The sequence below is a fragment of the Lissotriton helveticus genome, chromosome 3_1, assembly GCF_964261635.1.
Source record: "Lissotriton helveticus chromosome 3_1, aLisHel1.1, whole genome shotgun sequence".
Taxonomy (NCBI): Eukaryota; Metazoa; Chordata; class Amphibia; order Caudata; family Salamandridae; genus Lissotriton; species Lissotriton helveticus.
The window spans coordinates 1,486,307,893-1,486,326,325 of NC_136061.1; the positions used below are offsets into that span (position 1 = coordinate 1,486,307,893).

General features: G+C 48.4%; 1 protein-coding gene across 3 annotated transcripts in view; it reads right to left on the reverse strand.

Annotated features, from left to right (window-relative positions):
* The window catches only part of LOC144825008 (uncharacterized), a 329,870-nt gene extending 312,244 nt beyond the window's left edge, over window positions 1-17,626 (reverse strand). Inside the window, exon 1 of one of the 3 annotated variants that reach the window (XM_078683918.1) lies at window positions 17,428-17,626. In XM_078683918.1, coding sequence (XP_078540044.1) covers window positions 17,428-17,451 — 24 coding nt within the window. In that variant the 5' untranslated portion in view covers window positions 17,452-17,626. The remainder of the gene's footprint in view (window positions 1-17,427) is intronic. The other 2 variants (XM_078683920.1, XM_078683919.1) reach the window with 2 other exon arrangements.
* Window positions 17,627-18,433: the final 807 nt, after the last annotated feature.

Consider the following 18,433-nt stretch of genomic DNA (forward strand, 5'->3'; position numbering starts at 1 on the left):
GGCTTCGGCGGAGCCGTCCCTGCAAGACATCATGGGCGCCATCTCTGGCATGAGAGAAACCATTGGCCAACAGTATGAGGCTCTGGCCCACAAAATCGATACTGTGGCTATCGATGTGAACCTTATTCGGGCCGACTTATCTAAAACCAATGAGAAGGTGAAGTCATTGGACCTCAAGTCATCTAGCCTCACGGCCGACGTCTCGGAGATACAGACGGAAATCGGCAACCTCAGAAAGGTAAACGATTTCATGACTCAGCGCCTGGAGGATTTTGAAAACAGGGCACGGCGTTGTAACGTGCGTGTGATCGGTGTTCCAGAAAATCCTGATCCGCATTCTGTTGATCTCCTGGTTGAGGACTTGATACAAAACTACCTTTCTCCATCCGGATTGAGCAAATTCTTTGCGGTGGAACGTGCCCATCGTGTTCCGGGTGGCCAGGGTAAGCCGGGCGCCCCGCCGAGGCCCATTGTCGCTAAACTTTTTCATTATAGGGACCGAGACGCTATCCTGCAGGCCTCGAGAGTTAAGGGCCCGGTGGCCTTCGAAAATGCTACGGTGAACTTTTACCTGGATTTCTCACAGCTTGTGCAGAGACAGCGAATGGGTTTCCGTGGAGTTAAGAAGCGTCTTCGAGACTTGGGTCTGCGATACGCCATGCTTTTTCCTACCAGGCTACGAGTGGAGTACAATGAACGGACCCTTTTCTTTGACCGACTTGATTCGGTAAATGACTGGCTGGACTCTCTGCCGGACCGGCCTAAATTGACTGATCCCACCGAGCACTCGGGTGGTGCCGAGGGTGGCGTGGAGAGCTGAACTTGTTATCTGGGCCCCAGATTCCGTATCATGTTATTTCTTCCTGGGTTCTGTACTTGAGCACATCTTTTCTATGTGTTCTCCTCTCCCCTTCTTTCTGTCGGGGTGGCGGGTGGGACAGAGCCTTTTCCTCCTCCGGGGTCTTTTTGTAGAACGGGGTTTTTTGGGCGACAGGCACACTGCATGTTGGGGTGGCTTCTTTGTCTACTGCAGGGGTGCAGGGTGGGGGGTGTTTCCTTGGGTGTTGGGGGGTGGGTTGTGTGGGGGTTTGTAGTTTGTGTTTTGTTTTTTCAAGGCGATTCTATTTTGATGATTGTATTTTCAGTGTCATGTTCATTGGGGGAGGGTTCCTGCATTACTTCGTGGGATGGGGGGTAGCGGGTTGAGGTTTATTTCATGGAATGTCAATGGTCTAGGGGATCGTATAAAGCGGGGGTGGTGTTGCGATGCCTGCGACGTTTGTCTCCCGATATTGTCTTTCTGCAGGAGACGCACCTAGTGGGCAATACTTGTCGCGCAATGAATAGGTGGGGCTATCGTCTTGTTGCGCACTCAGGATTTACAACGGGTTCCAGGGGGGTGGGCATCCTAGTCCGGGCTTCCCTTCCCCTTGCGATAGATGATGTGATCCTTGATGATCGGGGGCGCTATGCCGTCCTCGTGGGTCGATATGAGGGCAAGCCCATTTCCCTGTTTACCGTCTATGTGCCCCCCGGCTTGCAGACCTCTACCTTCTCTGATTTGGGCCGAGTTCTGTTGGGCCTCCCTGATGGTGCTCTCTTCATGGCTGGTGACTTTAATTCTGTGCTCTCTGGTCTCAGTGATCGTTACCCCCCTAGGGATATTCCTTCGACCCAATTATGGCTGGGTGGCTTTTTGGATACTTTTGGTTTGGTTGACTGCTGGAGACTTATGCACCCCACTCAACTTCAATATACTTTCCACTCTGGGGCCCATGGGAGCTTGTCTAGACTAGATTATTTCCTCATGCCAGCTGAACAGTCATCGGCTGTCCGCGAGATTAGGCACCTCCCCCGGGGCATCTCAGACCATTCTCCGCTCTGGCTTTGGTTTGATGTGGGGGGTGGAGGCGGCGGGCCGGGTGGCTCCTATCAACCCTTGGTACCTGACCTCCCCTGAGACCCGTGGTCAATTGATTGCGTCCTTGGACAACTACTTTCTGGAGAACGAGGGGTCTGTCTCTTCTGCGGTGTCCCTATGGGAGGCTTTTAAGACTGATTCGTGGGCAGGCCCGGTCTCTCATTGCTGAAACCAAAAAGGCAAGGAATCGGGAGGTGGTGGAGCTTGAGAGGGAAATCCTTGAGATGGAGGCTGATCTGGAATCGAGTGTCACTCGTGACAAACTCCATGCCTGGGTCTGAAGCAATTGGCCTATAAGTCTCTGGTCACAGATGCGGCCAAAATTATGTTTAGAGAACAACAGGGTCGTCTGTATGATGTGGGTGACAAAGCGGGGAAATTGCTTGCCTGGTTGGACAAGAAGGAGAGGGCGAATCGAGTGGTGCCTGTGATTCAGACTTTGAATGGTGTGAGAGTGACGGACCCGGTTGAAATAGTGGAATGTTTTGCGGACTATTTTCGTGCGGTTTACTCCCCAGTGTCGGAAAGGGATGAAGACGACTCTCGCCTCTTGCTGCGCGACATTGCTTTGCCCTGCCTCTCCGATTTGGAGCGGTCCTCCATGGAGGCCCCGTTCTCTACGGACGAAATCGCGACTGCAATTCGCTCTCTCCGTTCGGGCAAGGCTTTGGGCCCGAACGGTTTGCCAATCGAGTTATACAAACTGCGTCCTGATAAGATTGCGCCCTATTTTCGGTCAATGTTTTCGGAGTCCCGGGAGCGGGGTGCTCTCCCTTATGACCAGCGCCTGGCTACGATTGTGGTAATTCCTAAAGATGGTAAGCCCCGGGATCTTTGTTCGTCTTACAGACCCATCTCCCTGTTAAATGTCGAGCCTAAGGTTCTTGCCAAACTTTTGGCTACTCGCCTCCTCATGGTTGTTAGTGACCTGATTCATCCGGACCAATCCGGATTTATCCCGCATCGTAACACAGCCCTTAATCTACGTCGCCTTTATGGAGCCATCGCGAGGGCGGGGCTTCTGACGGAGCCGGCCATTTTGGCCTCGTTGGACGCCTCGATGGCCTTCGACACGATAGAGTGGCCCTACCTTTGGGCGGCTCTTGAGAAGTTTGGTTTTGGCCCGGGGTTCATTGGATAGGTGAAGCTACTGTATACCGACCCCCTTGCACAGGTCGTGGTTAATGGTCGAGTGTCGGCTCCCTTTCCCCTTGGTAGGGGGACCAGACAGGGGTGCCCCTTGTCTCCACTACTTTTTGCTCTCGCATTAGAGCCGCTAGCTGCGTGGATTCGCTGGGAGCCTTCCCTCAAGGGTATACGTTGGTCCCCAGATTTTGAGGACCGTGTTTCGCTTTATGCGGACGACATACTTCTTTATCTTACTTCCCCTCGTAAATCTTTGAATGTCTTATTTGACGTTCTCGCCTCGTTTGGTAAGAATTCTGGTTTGACTATAAACTGGTCTAAATCCTGTGTCTATGTTATTTCGGGTGACCTGCCCACATTGCTGAATAGATTTCCCATCCAGGTTGTTCAGTCCGGTTTCAAATATTTGGTTTTTTTTATTACATTGGATTCGTCGCTCCGGTTTGAACGTAATCTCCTTCCCCCGCTTCATAGATTGCGGCTGGACGTGGCTCGCTGGCGTAAATTACCCTTGTCGCCGCTGGGCAGAGCTGCCCTTTTCAAGATGATGTCCTTACCGCGATTCCTTTACGCACTCCAGAATTCCTATGATGATATCCCCGCTACTTACTTCCGAGAGGTCGAGAGTCTACAACGGCAATTGATTTGGGACGGGCGCCCACGTATCGCACTTGCGAAGCTCACTATCCCTTGGTATGACGGGGGTATAGCACTTCCTGATATCAGGAGATATTATTGGGCTACGCAGCTGTCTGCCATTAACCACTCGATGTACTCCCGGGTCCGGTTCCGGCCTTTGCGATGGACAGAATCCAACTGCCGGGTGGTAACTTTAATAGGGCGCTTTACTCTAGGTCGGCTGGGCTCCGCCTTACGGGACCAACTAGGATTGCTGTTAGTGTGTGGCGCGCTGCGAATGTGAGCTTGGGGTGGGGTGACCGAGTGACGCTGGCTACTCCGCTTTTTGCATCTGAGCGTCTAGGATGTCTTTGGACTACGAAAGGGTTTGACCGTTGGGACATGATTGGAATCTGTAGAGTGGGTGACGTATGTGCGAATGGGGCAGTGAAGTCCTTCGATGCCCTTCGAAAGGATTATGACCTGAGTGATAGGGAATTTTTTAGATATTTACAAGTCCGTCATGCCCTCACTTCGGCTCTGGCCTCCGGTGACGCCGTCCCCGAGTCCTCCCCCCTCGAGGATCGTATCCTAGATGGCTATCTCCCTGATAGCACCATCTCCTTGATTTATAAGAAGCTGATTCACAATCGCGCTGACTTGCTCGTTCGACTTAGAGAAGCGTGGGTCGGCGACGGGCTGGAATTAGATGATGAGGATTGGCAATCGGCGTTATCTTCTCCGAAAGAGGTTGCCATTCCTGCCCGTCTCCGTCTGGTTCAGCTCAAGATCCTCCACCGGGTCTATGTTACTGGTCCTCGTTTGGTTGCGATGGGTTTTTCCCCGGATGGCCTATGCAAGCGTGGGTGTGGGATGAGTGCTACGTTCCTTCACATTATTTGGGAGTGTCCTAGGGTGGCTGCCTATTGGACTGCGGTGCTTGCGGTGATGACTGACGTGACTGGAATTGCACTGGTGCCGGAGGCCCGGAGATGCTTGTTGAATGTGTGGGAACCTACCGACTGTTCGAGGGCCCAATCCAGATGGGCGACCCTGGGGTATATGGTTGCGAAGCGAGACATAGCGCAACTTTGGGGCTCCCACAGGCCCCCCACTGTTTCTGTGTGGGAAGAAAACATGGACTGGTCTATGTTTCGCGAAAAAAAAACGTCTACACAGCTAGGGGCAGACCTAGGGCATGGACGAAGATCTGGTGTCAGTGGAACGCCTATCGCGGAGACATTTGTGCTCCTCCCCTGGTGGAAGCCCCTGATGTTCTCTTATCACCCTAGTTCGATGTTCCTGAAATTTCGCGTACTGTTCTTTGGCTTGATTGACCTCCCCGCTGTCCCCCCGCCTTAATTGGTCTTACTGATTGTGCCTTCATGTTCCTGATTAGTGAGTTTCCCACCCCTCCAGGGCTGACTCTCGATGTATTACTCCTTCGCCTTGGTGTTTATGTTGGTTGTTTTGGTGTGCTTTAAAATAAGAAAATTGTCCTATCCTGTTCCATACTGTGGGCGACATTTTGTGTTCAGTTTGTGCCTGACCGCCGGAGTGGCGACCACTGTTTTCTCTCATATTATGCTCTGATCCTAGCGGCCGGCCCGTGCGGTTGTGGGCCCATCTCTGTACACATGTTTTTGTTGCTCAATAAAAGTTTTTACCAAAAAAAAAAAAAAAAAAAAAAAAATCTTTTAGCACTTCCCACCAATTGTTTAAACCATGTACGTCACTCAGAATTGGGGACCAACTATCTAATAGATCTGGTTATAATTCAACCACTTCTGCTACGGCACAAAATATGGACCTCGAACACATGAACTTGAATCGTGCCATAGTCAAGGACTGTTGTGACTCTGAACTGGCCTTAAAGATTACTTAGTTAAAGTTATCAAGAACGTTATGAGAGATATCAGCCGTTCAGAATTTTATGATCGACCCGATTCCCTGTCAAACATCTCAAGGAACATATTAAAAATAGAGTGTTTAAACCATGGGTACTCACAAACTTTCTCTCGGGGGCCAAATTTACAGTGTGGTTTGTGTCCTCTGTCTCCCTCACTCGGACTCTCTCAATCTCTCCCTCTGTCTCACTCACTCTGTCTCACTCCCTCTCTTCCTCTGTCTCCCTCTCTGTTTCCTTCTCCCTCACTCTGTTTCCCTCGCTCTATTCCCCTCTCCCTATTTCCCTCTCTCTCTCCTTCCCTCTACCTCCTTCCCTCGCCCTCATTCCCTCTGTCTCCCTCACTCTCCTTCCCTCTCCCTCACTCTGAGGTCTCCCTCTCTCTCCTTCCCTCCCCCTCTCTCGGAGGTCTCCCTCACTCTGAGGTCTCCCTCACTCTGAGGTCTCCCTCACTCTGAGGTCTCCCTCGCTCTGAGGTCTCCCTCGCTCTGAGGTCTCCCTCGCTCTGAGGTCTCCCTCGCTCTGAGGTCTCCCTCGCTCTGAGGTCTCCCTCGCTCTGAGGTCTCCCTCGCTCTGAGGTCTCCCTCGCTCTGAGGTCTCCCTCGCTCTGAGGTCTCCCTCACTCACTCTGTCTCCCTCACTCTCCCTCACCCTCGCGTTCCCTCCCTCCCTCCCTGGCTCTCCATATCTCCCCCCCTCGCTCTCCCTCCCTTTCCCTCCCTCCCTCTCCCTCCCCCTCTCCCTCCCTCGGTCTGCCTCCCTTTCCCTACCTCCCTCTCTCTCTCTCCCTCCCTCACCCTCCCTTCCTCTGTCTGCCTCCCTTTCCCTCCCTCCCCTCCCTCGCTCTCCCTCCCTCTCTTTCCCTCCCTCCCTCGCTCTACCTCCCTCCCCCTCCCTCTGTCTGCCTCCCTTTCCCTCCCTCCCTCGCCCTCCCTTTCCCTTCCTCGCCCTCCCTTTCCCTCCCTCGCTCTCCCTCCCTCCCCCTCCCTTTCCCTCCCTTCCTCGCCCTCCCTCCATTTTCCTCCCTCCCTCGCTCTCCCTCCCTCTCTCTCCCTCCCTCTCTCTCCCTCGGTCTGCCTCCCTTTCCTTCCCTCCCTCCCTCTCCCTCCCTTTCTTTCCCTCCCTCCTTCTCCCTCCCTCTCCCTCTGTCTGCTTCCCTTTCCCTCCATCGCTCTCCCTCCCTTCCCTCCCTCTGTCTCCCTCGCTCTGTCTGCCTCCCTTTCCCTCCCTCCCTCGCTCTCCCTCCCTTCCTCTCGCTCTCCCTCCCTCCCCCTCCCTCTCTGTTCCCTCCCTTCCTCTGTCTCCCTCCCTCTATCACCTCACCCTGCCTGTGTGTGCCCGGGCTGTGACAGCTTCCAGGCGCACACACAGCTGCACCCGAGCACTTCACAGGTCTTTAAAAGACCATTTCTATGTTAATGAGACTGTCTCCCTCCCTTTCCCTCCCTCCCTTTCCCTCCCCCCTGCTCTCCCTCCCTTTCCCTCCCTCTACCTTTCCCTCGCTCTCCCTCCCTCCCTCACCCTTCCTTTCCCTCCCTCCCCCTCCCTCCCCCTGCCTCCCTCGCTCTCCCTCCCTCACCCTCCCTTTCCCTCCCACTCCCTCCCTCCCTCTGCCTCCCTCTCCCTTCCTCTGTTTGCCTCCCTTTCCCTCCCTCTCCCACCCTTTCCCTCAGTCCCTCGCACTCCCTCCCTTTCCCTTCCTCCCTCGCTCTCCCTCCTTCCCTCGCTCTCTCTCTCCCTCCCTCCCCATCCCTTTCCCCCCCTCCGTCTCCCTCCCTCTGTCTGCCTCCCTTTCCCTCCCTCTCCCTTTCTTTCCCTCCCTTGCTTTCCCTCCCTCCCTCTCCCTCCCTCTCCCTCCCTCGCTCCCCCTCGCTCTCTCTGTCTGCTTCCCTTTCCCTCCCTCTTCCTCCCCCTCCCTCCCTTTCCCTCCCTCCCTTTCCCTCTCTCCCCCTCCCTCCCCTCCCGCCCTCCCCCTCCCTTCCTCTCCCTCCCCCCCCTCCCTCCCCCTTTTCCCTCCCTCCCCCTTTTCCCTCCCTCCCCCTTTTCCCTCCCTCCCCCTTTTCCCTCCCTCCCTCTATCACCTCACCCTGCCTGTGTGTGCCCGGGCTGTAACAGCTTCCAGGCGCACATACACAGCTGCACCCGAGCACTTGACAGGTCTTTAAAAGACCATTTGTAGGTTAATGAGGCTTTGTTCACCTCTCAACGCCCCATCAGCCCCACTCTGACTATGGCGGGAATCACCCGGCCCCCACAGAGCAGCAGAGTCTCTGTGTCGCGCTATGGTTGCAGACACTCTTTATAATATAATAATAATAATAAATCTTTCTTTATTCGGTTAATCACAAAGAAAACCATAAAAGAAGCAATCGGCAGTTACATTAATATACATTGAAAGAGACGTTTTAAAAGACATTTAAGATTTAGTGACAGCAAAAATACACATGTTTAAAAAGAGAAAAATGTTTTTTTTTTTAAAAGTTGTCAGTTTTTTCCATTGCATGTTGCTAGAGGTTTTTTCTGTGATTCATGATACATTTTAAAAAGTTTAGGACTAGGTAGCGAACCTCTTCAGACTCCAAGGATTGCAATCGGTAAAATGCCGGTCGGCACTGTCTGAGGCCCCACCGCCTGCATATCGTTTTCTGTGGGGGTGGTAAAATTTGCAGAACAAGAAAGCGTGGATGTTCGATTGAATTGATTTCCCATCGCAGGGACATGGGGGCATGTTTTGTTGTGGGGAAGGCTACCAGTCTGAAGAAAAGATTCAGTCTAAACCTGGTCAATAACATCCTCTCATAAATTTTACTCTGTAGGATAAGATAGGGTTGGATGCCAAGGGTTTGCTGGATTATGTTCGCGTGAATTACTGAAGGTTTTGCAGCGTCAGTTGACAGTCTTAATGTTTCCAAGTGTCGCAGGGCAAGTTCCATGAGCTCCTTTTTTGGAAGGGAGACAATCGACTCTGGTTGGAGATAGTAATTTTCGAGCCCAAGGTCAGCAAAAAAATTTCTGATATAACGGAGCCACTTCAGTCTATAAGAGTGGGCGAGTGACATTGTGTCGGCCACTATTGACTGAGATAATGTGTTCGCGTCCGATACCCAGATACGCCTCCAAAGGAGCAAAGGCTGGATTTTGATGAGATCCTGGAGATATGGTATTCCCAGTTCCATGTGGGAGGCATAGATTGATGAGCCTTTTGGGGTCACTAGAAGGAATCTTATGAATTCATTTTCAATTTTCTGTAGAGATTCAACACCTGTGTGACCCCAAAGTCCTGCTCCATAGAGAGCAATAGCCTGGCACTTGGCTTTATAAATTCTCAGCAATTCTACTGGACGTCTCCTTCCCAATTTTCGTGAAAAGGACTGCAGGGCCGCTGTCGAACGTTTGAAAAGATGGCATCTATTGTCCACAGCTGGTTTCCATGTTAAACTTGTCATCAATCATCACCCCAAGGTATGGGTATTGTGTGGTGGTCTCAAGTGGTTGTTTGTCAAGGAAGATGTTTTTTATGCCTTTCTTCACTCCCCCGTGATCATGACAAACGGTTTTTTTACGTTGACCTTGAGGTCCAAAGAATTCATAAAAGAGGTATATCTGTTAAGTGAGAGCTGTAATTCGCGGGGTGTTCGGGCCAGGATGACAGCATCGTCCGCGTAGAGGAGTGCTGGAATCGATCTCTGTTTCAGTTTTGGGAGGTCCTGAGCCCCCCTCAACATCTCTTCCTCCAGGCCGTTGGTGTAAAGCGAGAAGAGAAAGGGGGCCAGAACGCAACCCTGCCTGACTCCTCGCTCCACGCCGAAAGGTGCTGTCAACTCGCCATTCTTTCCAAAGCGGACTCTCGCCGAGGCCCCGGAATAGAGCTCTCTCAAAAGGTCCAATAGGGAGGGGTCTATATCCATTTTTCTTAGGACTGTCCATAATTTGGAGTGTGAGACACAGTCAAAAGCGGCAGACAGGTCTACATAGACCATGTATACCGTAGCTTTCTTGGCATGCATGTATTTGGCCATTATGAGACTGAGATTAAGTGCCTGCTCTACTGTTCCAAGACCTGCTCTGAAACCAAATTGGAGATCTGAGATAATTGCCTTTTCCTCGCACCACAATTGGAGTCTCCCCAACATAACCCTTCCCACCACTTTGCCAAGGGAGTCCAGGAGAGAGATAGGACGATAACATTTTACGTCCTGGCGGTCCCCTTTCTTAAAAATGGGGACCATAATTGATCTGGTCCAGGAGTCTAAAATTCCTTCGCTGGTTGCAGCAGCACAAACTCGTGTTAGGATGGGTGCCCAGAGATCCTGATTGAATTTGAAGAGGTCGACAGGAACGCCATCGGGTCCCGGGGCTTTTCCTGTCTTACTTCTTTCCAGGGCCACCAAGATTTCAGAAATATCGAAGGATATTGGGATAGGATATTGTACCTCATTGAAGAGGTTCGTTGAATGGTCTGCGATACCTTGATCTTTAAATATATTTCCAAAATGGGCGATCCAGGTTCCCTCATCTATTGCGACCTCTATTTTGGGAGAATTGTTCTCTGAGAGGTATGGGGACCTCACTGTTCTCCAGAAATCCTTGCTGCATTTTGATAAGGAGCTCCTGTCCAGATCTTTCCACAGTTTCTCTTTCAATTGTTGGACTCTGAGGTTACGGTCCCTTTTATACTGTCTTCTCAAGAGCTGAATGAGTCCGACGTCTCTTGGTTTTTTGCGAAGGGCAGATTTTAGATCGGTTAAGGCCTTGGTGCAGTTATGGTCAAACCAACCTTTTTTTGCAGGATGTTTATTTGTGGTTTTTCCCGTGAGCAACTCTTTAGCTACTGCCAGGATTTCTCCGAAGTTTGACAGGACCTCTGCGTGGTTTAATGTCGGGTCCAGGCAATTTATGATATTTTGGTACGCCTGGTTAACTATTTTTTTTGTAAGATTTTGCGGATCAATCTTTTCCCATTTTATGGTGTAGCCATTGTGTTTCCCTAATTGCACTCTTTCTTGGGTGAGGGCTTTTGCTATGTCAGTGACCTTTAGTTTGTGCTCTGGGGAATGGAGTTCTATCTTTAATGCATAGTGGTCGCTTAGTATGTTTGTCATAACTTGATAGCCTGCAACCTTTGTAGCGAGGCCTTGAGACAGCAGGATATAGTCCACTGTTGTCTGGTGGCCTCTGCCCACGTAGGTTGCATCAAATTGGAGTTCCCTCGTCTTTGGGGAGTTAGCGATCACTAAGTCAAACTCTGACAAAATATTATTCATGACATTGCCGGATTTGTTGTGGGCAAAGTGAGCTAATGGAGCTTCTTGTACGTCCACGAACCCACAGCGATTGGAGACTGCCATTGAGCAAGGATGAAGGTTAAAGTCACCTCCCCAAAGAAGATGGATCGTTTTAGAGTTAGTCTCCCTCTGTAGTAGGGATCTTAATCTCTCCTGCATATTTTCGACAAAGATCAGAAAGTCGTATTCCGTTAAGTTGTTATATGAGTTTACGAGAACTATAGTGTCTTCGTTTGCAAAGGAGAGGAAAAGTATCTGGCAATTAGGGTCAATGAAGAAATTGGTCACTTTTAGGCGAGATAGGGTGTTGGCAATATAGATTGTGAGTCCTCCTTTGGGTCTACCCATTGCGCTACGGCTAGCTGGGGACAAGTAGGTTTTGTACCCTAGCAGATGGAGCTCTGAGGTTGTCCAGGTCTCTTGAAGGCAGATTATTTTGCCTTGTTCGAGGAAGTTCACTGCTAAAGGGTCTTCGATCTTAGATCGTAGACCCGCCACATTCCAGAATAGAAAAGGTATTGTGTGGTGATTAGCTTTTGGGGCTGGGGTTTGTAATATCTCCTCAGGATTGTTAGTTAGGAGAGGGGAGTATGGGCGGTTAGGAGTGATGTGTTCAATGTCCCTTGATGGTCAGTCTACCATTTCTAGGGGACTGAATCGATTTACTAATGGGATGTTATGCCAAGGGTCCCATCTGGGCGGTTCTCTGCGAGTCATCCTCTGCTGTTGGTATCCCCATTCTCCCCAATTTGAACCCTGATGGCGTGGATTTACTACATGCCATGGGTTCTCCTGCTCTCGAAAGCGAGGGGGGCCATATTGTCTATTCTCGTATGCTGGGGGTTGACGCTGGGATCGTTCGACCCAAGGAAAGACAGGGTCCTCAAAAAAGTTACTGTTTGTAGGTTGGAGGATGGGGTAAAAGAAGGAGAGTGGTTTTATACTGATTCCTCCCATGACGTTAGGTTGGTCCCAAGAACTAATATATTCAGCCACCCAAGGGTCCTCAAAAGTTATAATAATACAGTCCCCTGAGAACTGTTTTTTACCTTTCCCCACCCATGGCGTCCTGCGTAGGGAGGAAATTCTTCCATGGCAATTTGTTGGCATAGGCCGATTTGCCTGTAGCCAGTGATGGACTTTATTTTTTAAGGACCATGGAGGTTCCGACGTGTTGGGAGCTAGTTCAGGTACTCCTATCATAACTACTACGTAAGGGGCGGCCTCCGGGGGAAGCTCGGAGTAAGGTCTATTTTCTCCAGGACCTCTTTGGGTGTTTCTTTGGGTTGATTGGAAAGTGGAATTTTGTGCCGGGATCTTAGGTGGTGCGGTTTTTATTGGTGCTGGTTGTAAGGAAGGATTGGTGGATGCCACATTGTTAACTTGTTTTGATATGTTTGTTGCTGTGGGAGTGGGATTTGAAGTAACTGAAGGCAGCGTAATTGGGGGTGTTGGGGTGGTGGGTAATGCTATTGGTGTGATTATCTGTGGTACAGTAGTTTGCAGAATTGTGGTTTTTGCAGTGGGAGCCAGAGAATTTGAGAGGGATTTAAGAAAAGGGTTAGTACCTCCTTTCTTTTGTTGAGGGTGCCCCTGATTGTGTTGTAATGGAGAGATGAGCTTCGAAATCTGGGTTTCTATCTTTGCTAGTTTTTGTTCTACCGGTAGTAGAAGATGTTTAAAAAGTTCAGCTAGCTTATTTAAAAAAGCAGAGTTGTCATATTCTTCCGAGCCCTTTTCTGTAGAGAATTGAGTTGGTGAGACCAATGATATGGGAGTGGCATCTTCCGATTGAGCGCAATGTACTATTGCGGTAAGCAATTGTTGCTGTAATGGTGGTGGTGGGATAAGTGGGGGAACAGTTTTTGATATTGTGAGGTTTGGTTGAATAGGTTTTTTTTTGCTAATTGCCCCTTCCCTCCTTCCTCTTTCTTGAATATCCTCCGAAGATAGTGTTTGAGTGGGGGATTGAGAGGGGAGCTCTGGGGTTTTTTCTAGATCAGAGCCTAAAGGAGAATCTGCAAACTCAGATACCGATAGGTCTACGTTGTTTGGGAGACTACGTCTACCCTCCGTCGCAATCCCTGGTGCTGTTTTGTTAGTAGTCGACACAGGAGTTCTTGCCTGGGCTAAATTTCCCAGGGAGGATCTTTTTGCAAATTCTAGATCTAATGAGACTCTATTTTCCATAAGGGAGATGCTTTGGTCAATGAACGAATTTGCTTTTGTAATAAAATCGTCCATGGGGCCCAGTATATTTCCTACACTCCCTGGTGCTACAGTCTTCTTTCCTCTTGTAACTACCATCGTGTGAGGGTGGGAGTCAGTATGCTGTTTCTCAGATCAACAGTGAATAATACAAAAATGACGGATCAGTAGAGATTAAAATAATTACTTGCAAGGGGGATGGCCCAGTCCAGTCACTCCGGTCCTCGAACGGCCTCAAACGGCCCACTCTTTGCCCGGTCTTCGCCCCGGGCTCCGACCCGCGCGCGTCCCGCGAGGCGCGTTCCGAGGGTGAGGTTTAAGGAGTGTGACCGATTGTGGGGGCGTGGCACTGGGAGGGGGCGCGGCTCACGCGGGAAGAGGACCAGCTGGAGTTGGTGTATGCTGGTCCTCGCAGTCCCGGGGCCGGCGCCTCACCCTCCTCTGCGGCCACGAGGTGATTTCAGGGCTCCCAGCCGGTCCAGCAGTGGAAGGACAGTTGATTAGCGACTCCAGTCGCGCTGGCGATGCAGGCAGGGAAACAGAACCAAGCAGTCAGTGAACGAGTGGCACCCGCGAAGCGGGTGCCGCGAGAAGTTAACGGGCTTGGCTGGGGGCGTGGCACTGGGAGGGGGCGCGGCTCACGCGGGAAGAGGACCAGCTGGAGTTGGTGTATGCTGGTCCTCGCAGTCCCGGGGCCGGCGCCTCACCCTCCTCTGCGGCCACGAGGTGATTTCAGGGCTCCCAGCCGGTCCAGCAGTGGAAGGACAGTTGATTAGCGACTCCAGTCGCGCTGGCGATGCAGGCAGGGAAACAGAACCAAGCAGTCAGTGAACGAGTGGCTTTAAACTTTAAACAAAAACAAAACCTCGGGTACGATGTCTGCAAGGTTCTCGGGCCGCCAGGAAAGGCTTGCCGGGCCGCCAGTGGCCCGCGGGCCGTACTATGAGTACACCTGGTCTAAACCATCTGCAGGACTTGAGACTGTGTGGAACTGACCAAACCATCTGTGAAATACTACCAAATGGTCCTGACCACCTTTTCAATGCAACCATACCTTTTTAACTTTCTTAACGCCCAACACAGATTTGTTTTAACATGTTTTAGGCTAACTATATTCCACCGCCTGATAGGCTTGACAAACCACAACAACTGGTCAAATGATCTACAGCGTTGCCACTGTATCTAAGCAATCAACCATGCACATTGCACTTTTTTGTAAATTTAAATGGAACTGAAAAGATTTTTTATTGTACCTTTACTGAAATCACTAAATTTTAAACAATGTAGGCCGGCTTTTTTATATTTGCAATTTCTTTTAAATCTTTATCAGTATGTGATACTTGCAATGTTTCTTAGGGTGACTCAAGTAAGAAAATACTCTATACTAGCAATATGTTGATACATGAATTGTCAGTTAAAATGTGAACTGTATTTCTGCCCTCCTGATTTTACTGTATTTTAACCACTTGTACCCTTCATTATGAATGTTTATATATTCTTTTGTGATACACCTTGTGTGAATATCAGTCAGTCAAAACATACTTTATTTGGTTTGTTACAACCATAAAAGTACAATTTACCTCTTATCTTACTAAAAAGGATAAAATAAAAACAGCAACAGATACATAGCACAGCGGTACCAATAAACATATTACTTCTTGGTATACATATGATTACTATCATTTTTAAAATCGGAGTATTATAACAATTAAATTAATAAAATCACTTAATTCATACTATACAACACTTCCTTAAACATGCAGCACTTACTATTTTAAACACTAATTGTTTCAGACTTCTTTAATATCGAGGACTTATATTATTATATCTTACTCTGTGCAGTTGAGGAACACCTTAACTTTTTTCATATATTTCCCCAAGGCACAGGCTATATCTAAGTTCCCCATTTCCATAAACAATTTAGCGGCTTGCATCCTGTTTGTAATATTATAATTTTTAAAAATAGGGCATAAAAACTCCTTTCGTATATCTAAAAACCACAAACAATCTAATAAAATGTGAGTAATATTGCAGGTAGTGCCTAAAGTGCAAGTGCAATTCCCATTACATCCCATCATTTGATTTCGATCTCCATTATTAGCGAAACATGGGTTTATTCCAATTCTCATTTTTAGGACTTCCCGCCTTAAGCTATGACTTGGTAGCCGGTCTACATAGGGAAAATGTTGGTCAAGCCCCCAGGCTGATGTCATATGGGCTACCGAGCATTTTTGTGAGAGGTACTCCCGGTCATAAATACGGGACATATCAGTTCCTTGGAGCCTAAGTTCTTTCTTACCTATTATTATATGGTCTTGTAGCGGGCAGACCTTCAGTTCGAGCACCCTGTAGGCATTCCTTATTGATACTCTAGTCTCTTTTGCCCAGGGTAGCTCACTCGTGGTAATTTCCTCTTTGGCCCACTGGGAAATTTTGAGGAACTCTTCTGCTCCCAAAATCGTACAAGGGCTATACAGGCGGTTATCGCCCACGAGGTAATTCCCAGCTCAATTCTTGCCGCCTGTACCATAGAAGATTTAGGCAGTACGAATAGGCTTTTTAATATATTTCCCTCCTCTCTATCCCAGGAGGTCTTACCACTTAAGTAAATGACTTCGGCTCCATACAAGAATTGAGGGGGCACCATTGCTTGATAGGCTTTCAGGACCGGTCTATCCGACATTTCTCCATAGGTATTATTAAATCTTTTTAAGCCTTTCACAGACGATAATGCCCTCATTTTTAATGCTTGTAAATGAGTATACCATTTCAGGGTACCAGAAAACCACATTCCCAGATATCTATAATCGGCTACCCTCTCAAGCAATACTGTGCCCAAGTACCAAGAGAACTTTGTTTTCCTCCTACCAAAGCAAACATTTTTTGTTTTCTCCATGTTCACTACTAATTTTTTGCTAGTAGAGTATTCTTTGAAATCGATTTCATTTTCTTTGGAGCCCTATCTCCGTCTGATCCATGATTACCAGATCATCAGCATAGAGGAGGCACGATATCTGGTTTCCTCCGAGTTTTGGGTTTGCGCCTCTAATGTCTCTTAATTTTTGGGGTAGGTCTGCTAAAAACAGAGAGAATAGTAAGGTGGCAAGTACACACCCCTGCCTTAAGCCGTTCCCAATTGGGATTCTCTTCGTCACTCCTCCCTCCTTATCCAGAATTATCTGTGCCCAGTTTTCAATATGCAATGCTTGGATTAGGGCTAGCAGGTCACCCGGTATTTCATACCCTCCCAGTGTTGACCACAGTTGCTCCCTGTCCACCAGATCGAAAGCGGCACGGAAGTCCACGAAACAGCAGAATAATTTTCCCCCCTGATCGATCGACTTCCGTGCAATGGACCAAAGAGCAAAACAGTGGTCAACCGTTGAGTGTCCTTCTTTGAACCCCCCCCTGTTCTGGTATGTGTGAATAGAATAAAGATAAATTGATTGAAAAGTATATTCTTTCAGCACATCTTCAGTAGTGCTCGTCCTAGTGGCAATCACCAAGACAGTGTGATGTTTGTGCTTTTGGGTGTAAATGAAGACAGCTAAGATGCACTGAAAGCAAAAGATGGGGTGGAGATTTTAGAGATTAGATCAGGCAAGAAATGAAAATGTTAAGACATGAAAAAGCTAGAGGCCTCCGAATTACAGGAAGTTTGACATAGTAATAAAAAAACAATTTGGGTGAGACACACAAACGTAGAAAATATACATATGTGCCCCGCTTGTTTCAAACCAAGTAGTGCCCACTTTTGATAAAGGACTTTATCCAATGAGTTTGATATACTCACAAATGTATTTCAAGGTGATGTCCAAGTGTTTAATTTTTTATTTTTTTTTAAAGTCATGTTTAATAAAAAATTATTTAATTCTAGTAATTATTGCCTGGTTAAAAAGTTCAGCCATAATGTTCTACCCAATAACCTGTGCCTTCATCTATGTATGTCATAAACACAGATAGTAGCCGCGCTCAAACAAACTAGCACATAACATTTCAATGGTTTTGGCGTTTAGTAGGAATCTAAAGCATTGGAATGGAAGCGGTACGTGCCTCATTTATTTCCTTTTCAATAATTATTTAGAAGTAAAATACTGTGATTAATTGATACGCTGAGGTAATTTGATTTACATGGCACTGTTCAATTTTCAGGAAGGCTCCAAATTTTAATTACATTTCTTCGGTCTGCGCATCTATTGATGGGTGGCAGAGATAGAGCACGGTGCTGCTGCAGATATCAGCCTTTGGCTGTAGAAACCTGGCCTCGCTCGCCGAAAGACAAGTACTACTGTTCGCAGGATTAATCCCCAAAATATTTCACGGGGCTTCAGTGTCTCACTCACCTTGTCTGACTTCTTATCCGACATGTTGCGTCAGCAACAGAGTTAAAAACGCGTCTTGTCAACTTTCGGAACGGGGGTGACGGTCATAAAACCATGGGCATATCCAGAGCCTCTTGCCTGTTAATGATTATAATTTAAGACTTAACGTCTCTTGGCATCTTGAATAGATAATTAGCGGGATTACTGCGCGCGCTCACTCAGCAACGGCGCGTGCTCCTAAGAGAGACACCATCCTTTCTTTTATAACTCCTCAGCGCGTGCGTCGATAATTAGTGTCTCTCTACCGAGGGTGTCCGGTGTTCTAACTAGATTTCCACCCCCGTCGTTTTGTACACCCCCTACGTCGGAGGGGTGCTGATTCATGCAGGTTGTGCCTGTGTATTGGCGCTCCCCCGTCTGGCTGTGCACACCCTACGCTAGTCACTCACGCATGCGCACACACGAGGGGGAGCGGGGAAAGGCATGGATACTAATACTTGAACTTTATGCATTTTTATATAGCGCGGACTTTACCCAAAGGCGTCAGAGCGCTTCACATTAGGAACAGAAATGAAACATAATGAGAAACATTAAAAAAAGAACATATTACAAAAGCATACGTTACATCAGTTAATAGTGACAATTGTGAGCAAACAAAATACATGAGGTAGTAAAAACTGTGATGTTATGTTGTGTTTTTCTTTATTAGTTACATATTGCTTTAAGGCTCGCGCTAGAGCGTGGCACCTTGTAGAATGTCTATTACTGTTCTTGCATTCTTGTTCCATGAAGGGTCAGTTGAAGCCTTCTTCTACAGCCGTGAGTTGTGCTTCCTGGCTCCACCTGTTTTATCATTTATCTCAATAAACCTTATGAGATATAACAGCCTCTTTCAATACTTTACAATTGGCGACGATCGGGATCGACACCCTGCAACTTTAAACCTCGGATAAAAAAATTTTTTTCTCACTTTTTCATCGTTTACAAGGAAAAAGAGAATCGCTTCGCAAGGAATTCAAATTTATTC